The 14,077-nt window shown below is 41.2% G+C and overlaps 1 protein-coding gene across 3 annotated transcripts in view; it reads left to right on the top strand.

The window, feature by feature from the left end:
- ARHGEF3 (Rho guanine nucleotide exchange factor 3) overlaps positions 1-13,008 on the top strand; it is a 612,175-nt gene extending 599,167 nt beyond the window's left edge. For all 3 annotated transcript variants that reach the window (XM_063940848.1, XM_063940849.1, XM_063940850.1), the window contains 4 exons: positions 3,558-3,815; positions 5,437-5,607; positions 7,456-7,642; positions 8,635-13,008. In XM_063940848.1, the coding sequence (XP_063796918.1) occupies positions 3,558-3,815; positions 5,437-5,607; positions 7,456-7,642; positions 8,635-8,981 (963 nt within the window). In that variant the 3' untranslated portion in view covers positions 8,982-13,008. The remainder of the gene's footprint in view (positions 1-3,557; positions 3,816-5,436; positions 5,608-7,455; positions 7,643-8,634) is intronic.
- The last annotated feature ends 1,069 nt before the right edge of the window (positions 13,009-14,077 follow it).

The following is a 14,077-nucleotide window of genomic DNA, read 5'->3' as shown; positions in this document are numbered from 1 at the left end:
AATAGTTTGAGGTACGAACAGGCCAGTTTTCCAGAATATCCATTAGTTTAAATGTGTGTGTTTGCTTATGTGTGTGGTTTTTATTTTTATTTTTTTATTTTTTTTCATTTGTGACCGTTATACTTAAGCTAAATATATTCCGGTCACATTTATTATTTATATCCCACTTGCATACTTACAATCTATAGATCGCATTTAACAAATAGCTAGTGCTAATTGTTATCTTGACTAGTGCTAATCATATGAAGGGTGTTTTTTCAACCAAATCTAATTTCCTAATGGCCGGAGCCATTATCTTTAGTCTGTCGAGTTCCTGAAACTTGTGCACTCTGGAGGTATTTGCTAAAAGGAAGCAACTAGTAGTAGTAGTAGTAGTAGTAGTTTGTTTTGTCTTTGTAATCTGTGCAAACCACACTAGGCCCTGCCAGTGCCATGCATCACGGAATTTCTCTAAAACAGCTCAAGGTCGACCTCTAAGAGAGGATTACCGACCAGCGGCATGTTGCAGTAAATGTGTGCACAAAACTGTGTCTGACTTAGTTGGAGTTATTTTAGCTCATTTGTTAGACCTCAATAGGCTGTCAGGCCGTCTTTGTTGGACTCCCGTTAGCGACGTTTGTGAAAGGATGGGAGTGTCAGGCTGCTCTTTGATTTAGTCGCTATGACATTGTGTTTACAGTCTGTCACTGATGGAACATGTCAGGGGTATTATCTAGGGGATGGAAAGAAGACAAAAGAGCCCCGAAAAATTACCAGCAACCTTTTTCTTCGAGGCCTGGCAGTTACTTCCCCTTAGATCTTCATGACGCTCTTCACAACTGAAAGGGTTTCTTGAAGTTTATGAATTAGACAAAACATTCTTTATGGATGTAGTTATGAGCATTTAATGCGAGGCAACAAGCTATTGCAATCATTCACTGATAACTCGGTTACATCCAGAGTCTAAGATAGATAGATATATATATATATATATATGTATATGTGTGTGTGTGTGTGTATATATGTATATATATATATATATATACATATTGATAAAGCTAATTATTTATCTTATAACCTTCACTATATATTGGTAAGAGACTCAGTACGCAATGGGCGTACGGGGTACCGTAAGGGTACGCACTTAGCGTAGCAGACGCTAGGCTGTGGTCGAGACGCACGAGCGGCACGTTCGCTCACGGCTTACGCTGGGTATCGAGCACGCTATAGGCGGTCCGAGTACCGTAATGCTACGCTACTAGCGTAGCGGACGCTGTGCCCACAAGGGGAACACAAGCGGCGCAGACGCTCACAGGATGACACACAGTAAACCTTGTATGCAACACAATGAAGGGATATACTTATACTGTAATGATATAACGCTTCTTAACCTTGTTAATATAAAAGCTGCTTGAGCGATTGAGACGCTCTGAATACCCTTAGCAATGTAATGATAAACACACAATACCTTGTAAGGTTCCAAAACCTTTATCTAGATGATTTTAGTATGTAAAGGGGGAAAACAGTTACAGCTTATACACTACAGCACTAACATAAACGCCTAAACAGAATAACTGAAATTATACAATATACAACAGTTTCTTAATCCTAAACAATAACATGGAAAGAGAGAGAGTATGGCAAATACAAACAGAGAATAAGTTGGTTACAGAGAAAAACTTACACACTGGGGAATGATCGCTGCGCAGTCCTGGAACCAGCTCTCTAGTTAGTCAATGATGAAAACCGTTGTGGAGAGTAGACTGAGCTGGCCCTGGCTGGCTGTTCTTATATACACTACATACAGTACACTTCAAAGGGCCCTACAATCTCATTGTTCATTGGACACAGGAATCTGTCTTCACATTATAACAAAAGGTCATAGGTTGATTCAAACAGGTGGGCTGTGACTATTTCATACTGCTCAGGTGGGAGGGAATCTCAGGATTCCCGCCGCATGGATAATGAATTGCAAATACAGTAAATGTCCATAAACTTCTTATAAACATAACTATTCGCAGGAGCGATTAATCTCTTTCAAACCAATACCGGAATGTTACTAATAATATACTCTACCGTTGCATACTAAACACCACTGCTCAAAACCTGTCTGACCCTTCATATCATGTAAAGAGGGATCTCTCTGTCCATGCACCAGTTACACCAAACAAACTTACTGATATTATTAAGGGGACCATAACCTATAAAATACACTATTTGGATTAACTATGTAACGATCGAGTCGCCCGCCAGACGCACACAAACTCTACCGTAAATGCACATACCACGCGCCTGAGCGCACGACCGTGGAGGCGCCGTCACGCAACTGCGAATATGCGCACGCACGGGAGAGAATGTGCACGTGCAGCGGGCAAGCGCATGGGGTTAGTACAAGGCATCATAGGTCGCTATATTTTTCGACTTTGACAATATATATATATATATATATATATGTGTGTGTGTGTGTGTGTGTGTATATGTATATATATATATATATATATGTATGTATGTATATACATACATACATACATACATACATACATATATATGTATGTATATATAAGATATATATACATATATATATATATTATATTTTATATATATATATATATATATATATATATATATACACACACACACACACTCACAATGTTTTATAGAGGGCGCCAGGATATAGCAGATTTAGCATAAGATATGGAAAATGGCACTTTAAGTTGTGTTTAACAGCAGGGCCTTCCTACCTCTATGTCTGTCTGTTTTTACCCAGTTTTGTTCTATTACTGTTCTAATTGTAAAGCGCAACGGAATATGCTGCGCTATATAAGAAACTGTTAATAATAATAATAATAACAGCATTTGAATTATACAGCAGCGTTTTGGGAAGATAAGAGCTCTTTCTCAAGTTCACTTGGCTTCCGTCCCACATCCCTGTGGCCAGCTCACCGCCATCTGTACATCTGTTTTCATAACCGCCATCATAATCAGCGCGCACTTACACCATCTATATCATTGGAGCAAAAAAATCACTCTGAACTTAAGTCTGCATTGCCCGCAATTCTACCGACACTTCCTCTCTAAATTCGCCTACGTGAGAATCCCTGCAAATCTGAATCAGGCCCTCTGTAATGAAAGCCAGTAGGTAGCCGTGTTACTACTAGTTGGCTTCTATTGCTGGCTACATCCCAGAGTCTGCAGCAGATCCTCTAATAAGATATCATCAGATAAGACTGACTGCTGTGTCTTGTATGATTGCGGTTGTATCTTGAGTGGCTGCAGATCAAGAAACCAGAGAGAGAACATTATGGTGACATTCTGGAAACCTCAATTATAGGACACATTTATTGAAGTCTAGGACACCATAACAACGTTTTGTAATTATATTGCCTCTGTGAGACCTGTGTACATATTAAGTTGAAATGCAGCCTTAAAAAAAAAATGAAAATAAAAGTTCTCGGTGTGGTTCAAAAATAATCTCTTCTATTACATGTTTTCAAAAATGACCTACCGTGACCATTTGAATTACAATGAACATTCCATATGGCCGTTTGTGTATAATTACATGTTCTCTCTCTTTGCAGCTGCCCTGTTTGAACTCCTATGACAGTTACTGCAGTAATCAGGTGGCAGCAAAAGCACTTCTGGACCACAAGAAACAGGACCACCGAGTGCACGACTTCCTACAGCGTTGCTTGGAGTCGCCCTTTAGCCGCAAATTAGATTTATGGAACTTCTTGGACATCCCTAGGAGTCGGCTAGTGAAATATCACCTCTTGCTGAAGGAAATACTCAGGCACACCCCAAATGATCACCCCGACCAGCAGCACCTTGAGGAAGCTGTAAGTTAATGTTTAATTTGTTATCTCTTGCTTAATCAGCTAATAATCATGTCCAGACATAGATCAGTGGGACAGAAAACAAATGTACATGAGCACCATATAAGCCATTCTGTGCTGTTATATTTCTTTGGGAGCAGTTTTTCTGCATACTTGAGTGTAAAATCTTTCCATACCTTTCAATATTCCTGCTGTGTGAATCAGTCATTTTGTGTGTGGTCAAGGCCCCCCAGGATGTGCCTGGAGCACCACCCATGACTCCCATTCAAACATCCGTTCATTGCTCTTGGTATGTGCGGGGACCCACTCAATGAGCTCATCTATGTAGAGCAGCGATAAACAGGAGGATACTTCCCGGGATGCAGTCAATATGCTGACGTTTGAGATCCCGGTGGTCGAAATACCGGCGTTAGAACGATGGCATAAGCCCGGTGGCAAAAAGCCAACAGCTGGAATCTGTATCTTGTAGCTACTTCATTGCTGGGGGAGGGGGGTTTGGGGAGGTTAGGTTTAGGCACTAGTAGGCGGTTAGGGTTAGGTACCGGGGAGGGAGGGTTAGGGTTAGGCACTAAATTGGGGAGATTAGGGGTTAGGCATCAAGCAGTGTGGGTTAGGGTTAGGCACCATCGGGATAGGGAGGGTTAGGCACCACCGGGGAGGGTTAGGTTTAGGCACCTACAAGGGAGAGTTAGGGTATTTACTGGGAGCGGCTGTTGGGATTGTGATGGTTGGGATGCCGCTGTCGGGATTCTGACTGCCGGCATCCCGTCCAACGGGAAATCATACCATAGGAAAACAATAGTTACAATATTATATTATGCATAAACTCCAATAGAACAGTGCAGTTATCTTTTTATATAATATATTATATAGCATCTATAAAATTAGATTGTGTACAACAAGAATGCAACAAATCCAGGTATAGTTGAATATTGCCGATAATTAGTCATTCATTTATATAGGACAGTGATTGCAGTAACTTCAATAAGATGGAAAAACACAGCTCTGAAGAATATGTCCTTGATTACCTTGATTAAATAAAATCAAAAAGTTCAGTATTTTCCATAGTACACGGTGAATATAAGATACTACTACATGCGGGCATGCCTTGCCTGTAGATCTAATGCATCACATAACAAAACACGTGTTTCCTTGCACAATCTAACATGATTAATATAGTGTTAAGGTCTAGCTAGACCAAAGTTTATTTAACACTCCCAGTGAATTTACGCCTGGAAAGAGTCTTTCCAACAGTGTCACCATCGGATGTATTGTGTGTGTGCAAGAATATTTTTTTTTTCCGTAATAGGAAAAATATCAAACACATTTCTGAAATACTTTATTTGCTCCTTTGTGCTTGCTCGGTAATGTCCGGATCCTTGTTGGCTAATCCAGACTGCTGTGCAAAATTTAATTCAGTAGATGGAAAATAAATGAGGCTGTTAAATAATTCAGCATCTTCTGTGTCTTATTTTGTGCTATTTCTGGGATAGTATTAATGGATGTTTCACTTTCTATGACATAGTTATCTATCCTTCATTCTTTCTTTATGAATTTTACATTTGCAGAATATGGAATGTGGATAAAGTAGATTTTAATGTGGTTCCTTTTCGTTTCCTGGCAGATTAATATCGTTCAGGGGATTGTAACAGAGATTAACATCAAGACGGGAGAGTCTGAATGTCACTATTACAAGGAGAGACTGATTTATCCGGACGAGTGTCAGAGGGATTCGCTGATTGATCATTCTCGGGCCCTGTCCTGTCACGGAGAACTGAAGAATAATAGGGGAGCAGTAAGTAATTTACTTATTAGGAGACTTTGATCTCATTGTTACACTGTGTAACACAGTAGGTTATGTGTACCATGCAGACAGTGTAATGTATAAGCAATCTGGGGGCTTTTTAAGACCGGAAAAAAGGGGAAGGATCATCCTTTCCAAGTCAGAGGTGACTTCTATTTTTTACACCTAGACATGGCTCAATTTATAAACTTCATGTACACAAATTATTTGCAGAACCATCCACTCTATGCCATGAATAAATTGGGTCTACTTGTCTATTGTTACCTGTTGTAAGACACAATAAATCACTTTACACAGCAATTTTCTTCTTATCATCATTGAGAAAGAGAGAACTCTTGCAAACTATTGGATTTCTAAGTAAGAGTTATTATTTATTAACCACTATTTATACAAAGCTCACATAATCCACAGCACCTCATTAATGTAGTCTTAGTGCTTCAGTCATTCACATCCCTGTCCCAGTGGATTTTATAATCTATGTTCTCTATCACATGAACACACACATACGCACTAGGGTTAACTTTCAGAAGTCCAATAACCTACCAGTAGGATATTGGAGTGCGGGAGGAAACCGTAGGGTACACATACAAACTCTACACAGATAGACTATGACCAGGAAATTAACTCACAATCTCAGTGCTGTGAGGTAGTAATGCTATCCACTACAACATCTGTGCTGTATTAGACTATTTAATTTAAAAATTATTTTTATTCAGCTATAAATGAACCAGGGTAGCTGTAAATTAAATGTTTCTAAAGGTTGTGTACATTGTCAGATAAAGTTCATGTAGCTTGTGAAATTGAGAACACTTTTATGTGACAGCAACAGATCAGGTCTGGCAAAGTAAAATCCTTTCTCTGTTTTTACATCCAGCTCATTGAGTATATCAGCCAGTCTCCCCTGACACACACACACACACACACACACACACACACACACACACACACACACACACACACACACACACACACACACACACACACACACACCCTTTCAGAGGACAATTTGACTTCATCCAGAAGAGAAGCACTTTGATCATTTGCTTTTGTAGCTATCTGATCATATTGCTGTTTACATGATAATTTGGGAGTGAGATCTTACATGCATCACTCTAATGTGACTTCCATCGTTTCATGTCACCCGGTCATTGTATGTAATTCCATGTGTCACTGAGGGATGAAAGTGCTCTGTTAATCTTGCAGGGTCCAGTTTCACACTTAGTGATGATTAAGGCTTCATTAAAGTAGCCTTATCCAGTGAGTGTCACAGGCTCCCCTTATATTGTGTAATCCTGCTGAAACATGCAACTGAATTGCCGTTTAGAAACCCTAGATTGATTCTCTAGTTTGTATTCGATATATGAGACGTTGATGGTTCTCTGCCTGGTATAGGCAGGCACTATTGGTATACTCCTGTACAAGAAAAATAATACAGCCTATGTAGTACACTTATTATCACTTACTATACATTGAAAGTGGACTTGTTCCCTAATTGAGGCACAATATCTAGCCTCAGTGTTGTCACTAGTACATACTACACCCAGGAGAATACAGCCAATCAATTCACTAGGAACTGATAGCTAGCTCATGCCACAAATTGGCTCACTCTACTGTGTTTTGATTGCAGATATGCTTTCATTGGTCAATGATGTTCCATTGTATCAGCCATGCTGTTAGGCTCCACTGAGGCTTGGTGCCAAATGGAGGAAGCTTTGGTAATGGCTAGTCTGAGTGTGGGTCTGACTAATAAAGAATATCCAAGTGATGCTCTGTATAGCTATGTGATGATTAGGATTTATATCTATATATTATTAACCACATTCCATGTCTCTCTACTAGAAATTTCATGTGTTCCTGTTTCAAGAAGTCCTGGTTATTACAAGAACCATAACACAAAATGAAAAACTTTACTATCAGCTCTACCGCCAGCCAATTCCTGTAAAGGATCTAATAGTGGAAGACTTGCAAGACGGGGAAGTGCGCGTGGCGGGATCTTTGCGTGGTGCTTTCACCAACAATGAGAGAAGTGAGTCCGACTTTATTGTGTCCTGTCTGTAATCCTTGAAATAAACCTGTACAATCCTAGAACACAATAGCGGACTTCAATGTGACTGAAATTAGAACAAGGGGGTAGATTGGTTTATCTTAGGCGATAGCAGGGTTAGTTTCAGTGTCGTTTTCCAGCAGGAACAAAAATATATTGGGGTCGATTCAACTAAATGTGATGTGAATAGCGCCAGAAAGGAGCTCCCATAGCTATTCAATTCAGCGTGCTGCTATACCCGACCAGAGATTTCTTCTCGCACCCCTCCGAATAAACTATTGGCGCAATGCTGTTTACCGCCATTAGGATGGCGCAAACCGCATCATGGCAATCATTTAAGTTGGAGAATGCCAGTTCTTGTGACAAAACACCCGGTTTAAGGCGCGAGTATCTGCATTCTCCAACATAACATTGAATAGCTCCAGGATCATCCTCCTATAAAGAATCCTGACTAGTGGGGAAATACAGATACCAGAATCCAGGTGCCACAGCCTTTTCTCCCACTATGGGTGTCCACAACACCCATAGAGGGAGAATGAATCCTGTGTCGAGCCACCATTGCCCGCAGCGGGGCGAGCGCAATGAGCCTGCTAGTGCTCGCCCCGCTGCCGGCATACCAGTGGCCGGAATCCCACTGTCGTTATACTGACTGCTGGGATCCCATCCACCAGTTTTACATACCGATCCCGTACAAATTGGCAAGTGTCACATAGTAACTAAGAAAATAAAAAATTGCATTAGATAATGCAAAAATATCAACACCCCATGATAAGGGACCCCAGCAATTTCTTTATGGCTATTTTATGTTTTATAGTACAATTGCTAATGAATAGGTTTTATAACTTGAACAAACTTATCTTGAGTAAAATGCAATAGAAATAGCTTATGCTTTGGGCTGCCTTTTTATTGAATTGACATTCCTGTATGGGTAACAGCGTATACTTACAGCCTTTTCCATATCTTTACATTTGCAGTTAAAAACTTTTTCAGAGTAGGATACAAGAACGGTCCCCACACCCAATCTCACTCTTTTCAAGCAAATGACACTTTCAACAAACAGCAGTGGCTAAATTGTATCCGGCAAGCCAAAGGCTCTGTCCAGTGTTCCGGAGGGGAGGATCTGGTGCCTTCAGAAAGACATTTGTTGATATCTACAGAGGGAAGCAGCCATCCTGAGCAGGTCACAAGGTTGGAACAAATGGATCATTCGGACAGTATCTCAGACTGCAGTATGGACACAAGCGAGGTCAGCATGGACTGTGACCAGATGGAACAGACGGACTGTAGCACACACAGCAAGCAGGTTGAGAGCGATGTTTGACCAGATCGGGAATTGAACTGCGTGTTACCTGTACAGTATTTTCATTCCTTACCTGGAGCAGTTGAATAAGCACTTTTGAAACATTCTTGGGGTGGGTGTCGTCATGTCTTATATTACCCACGGACAACAGTACTGTAGCAACCAGCATTGACTGTGTCACGGGCCTCCACACAGCCCTACAGTATCTTGTGATCTGTTGTGTATCGAGGGTAGATGAGATCTACCCACTAACAGCATGCTGGTAAAAGGAGTCCTTTAAACTACTGTCAATATGTGTAACATATACAAAAAAATATATATGTTTACTGAAAAAGAAAAAAAAACCTGCTACTATTTTTTTTCTATAGCTTAGCACTGTGTCTTACCAAAGACTTGGAGCCAGTATTTTAAATTAGCAAAAGTGAGAAGTGTACATTAATGTTGTGAATTGAATCTGTACATCTGAACAAGATGGCAGCTGCAGAGATTGCCAGAAAGCTGTCACGGAAGTTCCGTCATGGCTGTTAGAGCCCAAATCAGCATGAACCAGCTTAGTAGAGACTTATAAATTGCTTGTTGATCAGTAACGATCCTCTGTGATAGGTAGGAGCTGGGTAATACCTCATGGAAAAGGGTTTAATGAACCAGAAACAAAACTAGCCAGGATATTCCAAGCAAATGAGCCAAATGGTTCTGTATAGCGTTAGAGCTGCTTTTTCACCTCTACCCTAACAGAGGATGTAATATATCAGGTCCGTTGCAGATGTAACAACTGGAAGTTAATAACGTAAAGAATGTATATGGTTGTAGTACTGGGAACATTAGCTGTTATTTGTTCTTATAGTGCATATAGGCTCTGATAACTCAAGGAGAACAAGAATATTATTGTGACTTTGCTTGAAAGTTATTGAAGTTTAATATCTTCTGTTAGCTTATGTAGCCTATAACATTCTACCAGTGTGATTGTGTACAGCGCTGGCACAGTTTTAAGCTGGGTACACACCTCCACAATCGTTGGCCATTCTCCCGATATCAGACAAACAGCCATTGATTGTATATGTGTGTATGCAGTGCTGATGCAGGAGCGTTAGCTGATACATGGCTTATAACGCTCCTGCAACAGTCGGGACTGACAGGCCGCATATTATGTGCTACACAGCCAACCTCCCGGTCACAAGGGGTCACGGCTGAATACATACTGCCAGCCAGAGATCGAATAGGTGTGTACCCAGCTTTAGGCACAGGATAAGACGTACAGATTTCACTGAATGTACTATAATGCAGTGGCAGATATCAGGTGGACTGAAGAAGTGTGAAGGTGTGCATTAAAAGCTGCAACTTAAGTGCTCATGTAGTGAGATATACAGCAGGAGAGCGTACTAAGGCATCAGCATTAAACCTTCAGGCTGCTTGCTCCTGGAATTGGCTCAGCACTCGTATACTCCGCAATGCTAGAATGATGTTTCTCTGTTTCTGCCATTGATCTGATAGTGAAGGCGAGAAGAAATTATTCTGCCTGGTGTATTACAACATTTGTCCACAAATCGGCTGGCTCATCTGTTATGCACACAAGGAGATACAGAAAATTGCCCAAATGTTTTGACACCTGCAGCAATATGTTACGTGCCACTTCTTGGTTCCTGTGCCATAAATGCTTTTACCAGACCTGCGCAACTGATCAAACAAACCAGATCTAACTATGGGGCATATGTATTAAGCCTGGAGAAGTGATAAAGCGGTGATAAGTACAAGTTGATAACGCACCAGCCAATCAGCTCCAATATGTAAATTTACAGTTGGGATGATTTTTTTGGTGCGTTACCACCTTGCACTTATCACTGATTTGTCACTTCTCCAGGCTTAATACATCTGCCGCATTGATTTCTACAGCAGAAATGTTTTTCTACTGTAGAATTTATCTGAAAGTAACCTAGATACTAAGGAAGACTGCAAAGGAGCTATAGGGGTCATCTGTAATGCTAAGATGCTGCAGCCAAATAGTCGCTGTCCCTTATTACATGACCATTTTGCTGTCCTTTAGAAAGCATCCACTATGCATAACTATCCTGATGGAAAAGCATACTTGAAGCCGTTTGCAGCTTTGCAGGCCTTGCAGGGCAATTCCGTGAAAATGAGTAAAAATGTCCTATATCTTTTGAGTTTTCAATAGGTTAGCAACTAAATTATAGCTCTCTCTCTCTCATAGATTTTCATAAGAAAATAACAAAGAGCCTGATTCATTAAGGATTGTAAATGTAAATCTGCTCACACCAGCTTTGCATTTGCAGTCCTTAGCAATGCAAATGCAAGAGGAGGTGCATACCACCTCCTTTCTGCATTTGCGATTCTGCACATGCGCAGAACGTGTCCTGCGCAGGAGCCTTACTGAATCACCCCCACAATCTCTTACTTTGGAGTTAAGGGGAATTATAAAGTAGAAGTTTCTTTGAAAAAAGGGTGGTGGGCTTGGCTTTCACTGTACGTGATCACTAAATTTTGTGATATTTTGTGGGGCATAATGGAGTTTTTTTTTCTACTGTAAAAATAAGCCTCGCCAGGCACTTTGTTACATTCCTCTTTAAATAAAAAAAAAACCCTGCATAAATGTCCCATACATGACAGTGGAATGGCCCTACAGAGCTTTTTCAGCACATAAAATAACTTGATCTTACTACCACCATGACATTGGCAACAGACCGTGGGCAGCTCCCTGGCCTGTCTGTCTGACTCCTGCCGCAAAAAAAGAGCCTTTGCTGTTCTTCTTGCACCGCCTGCATGGCCACCAGCTCACACATTCAGGTGAGGGTGGATGCCAGTGAATGATGGGGGGGGGAGTGGTGAGAGAAACAGAATGAAGGGAGGGTGAGGCTGACAGACTCAGTGAATGGGGAGGCTGAGAGACACAGAATGAAGGGAGGTGGAGGCTGAGAGAGACGGAGTGAAGGGTTGCAGGCTGAAATACACAGAATGAAGGGTGGGATGCTGAATGACATGGGGAAGGGGACGAGGCTGAGAGGTACAAAGTGAAGGGGGATGTTGAGAGATGCAGGAGGGAGATGATGGTGTGGGTGAGAGATGCAGACGGGACTCGGACTGCTGGCCTCCTTCTCCATGGTGCTTCTTCCATCTCCTTCCCGTGAGATTCTATCTTGGCGCCCCACAACCTAAAAATGTTTTGACGCTACTACAGCGTGGTGTTGGTACAGTATTGACATATTCTTTCAGTAGAGCACTGTTTATTTATCCTTCAATGCTCCAACCCCACAAAATGCACAAACCTATTTTACAAAATGCTTACTAACCCATACCTCCTAGTGCTTACTAACCCATTCTAAGTTGTTACTGTAGCAATATACTTGATATTTATGACACAAATAGGACTCCTGGCAACCCTTAGCATCATGAGTTATTTACTATCTTAATGAAGGTTGAAAAAGCAGATTATCAAGACAAATTGTGCAATGTTTAATTTAATGAACATGATGAGTCCAAACGTATAAAAAGGCATTGCCTGCACCTTTCACCAGACATTGAAGTCTATAAGGTGCAATGAGGCAACAAAACAACATAAGAAATGTTGAGTGGTATAACTGGTGCGTGACCACTGACGAAGGCGCCACAAGATGGTACCCTAAGGCACAATTGGGTCGGCTAGCTAGCCAAATGCTTACATATGAATTCCGTGCGGCTTGCTTGTTTATAATATGGAAGAAAACAAAATTTCTATTTTCTACATGTTTCATGTGCAGGTGACCAGACATCAATAGAACGCAATGCTGTGCTATTTACAGCAACACACAGAGACACAATATTGTCCTTTATTGTACGTTATTTTTTGTTTTGTATTTATAGTTTAAATATGGTGAATGGTTTGTGGTTTACAGAGCTTCAGGACGTGTGTATAAATGTGCTGAAAAGGACAACGTTGCCGGTTTATGCCAAAGTGTGGCCGCTGCAAAGAGACTTGTATATTTTTCTGAAGTTATATATATTGCATAATGGCCTCAAGTTACTCTGAAAGCTAAAATAAATCACGTTCAACTCCAAAGTCATCTCTTGTGGTTTTGAAGAACAGAATAATCATCCAGTGTGACCTACAGAGAAAAACTGTATGTGCTCAAATTAAAAATGTTAATGCGATCACTGCTTCCAAACCCTTTACCACTATGATACACAGAAACACTGCTGAGTGCCCATCCTTAGACTTGGTACCACCATAATACAGAAACAGAAGTCATCTATTGTCCTGGTACACCAAGCTCTCGGCTCTCCTCCTGCCACCAAGTCCCCAAGCCACCATGATGCTGAGAAACAGACGGAAGGCTACACCAGTCTACCCAAACTCCTGGTACCTTCATGATATACACATATAACTGGGATGTTTATCCACTTCATCTACGTTCCTAAGAGACATGAATCAAAGGTAACATCGGCACATCTACTGTGATAAACCTATTATGACATGGATGTACAACTGTAAGGCTACGCTATCCGATAATATTTTTATACATGATACACAGACACTCCACAAGAAAGTCACACCTGTCCAGCCACAGTCCTGACAACATCAAGGACCATACTAGGTTTACAGCAGTACATTTTTGTCCAGTTACAGTTTGTAGAGTTTCTCCGTTTTATTTTTATGCTAAAACTACCGCTGCTTTACTCACCTGGCTGTCTGTTATTGCTAGGCGGAATGTAGAGAAACAATTTGTTGCAACTTAACCTAAAGGGCTGTACAGACGGGAGATGTGTGCTGAGCAGACCGCTCAGCACACATTTCTTCCCCGCTCAGCACAGTGCGATATGCTGAGCGATGGAGGGAGGGGGGAAGGGGACGACACGGGGGGCTGCTCATTTCACCCAGCGAATTGTTGAGGATAAGTGAGTTTACTTTGGTGAGTGCTGGGTTCTCTGTTTGTGTATATATATATATATATATATATATATATATATATATATATATATATGTATATATAGATATCAAGGGGCCCAGACCATGCACTCTCTAATGGTTATCCAAGCCTCTGTGGCAGCTGGTCACCCCCTTCCCTCTCGAGACTGGCCACACCGCTAAACATGGGCCCCTATTACTACATTCCCCCAGTGGGCCCTTC

Source organism: Pseudophryne corroboree, chromosome 9, assembly GCF_028390025.1.
Source record: "Pseudophryne corroboree isolate aPseCor3 chromosome 9, aPseCor3.hap2, whole genome shotgun sequence".
In the NCBI taxonomy this organism is placed as follows: domain Eukaryota; kingdom Metazoa; phylum Chordata; class Amphibia; order Anura; family Myobatrachidae; genus Pseudophryne; species Pseudophryne corroboree.
Note: the sequence above shows the minus strand (reverse complement) of the source record. Positions and strands in the feature narration are given on the sequence as shown.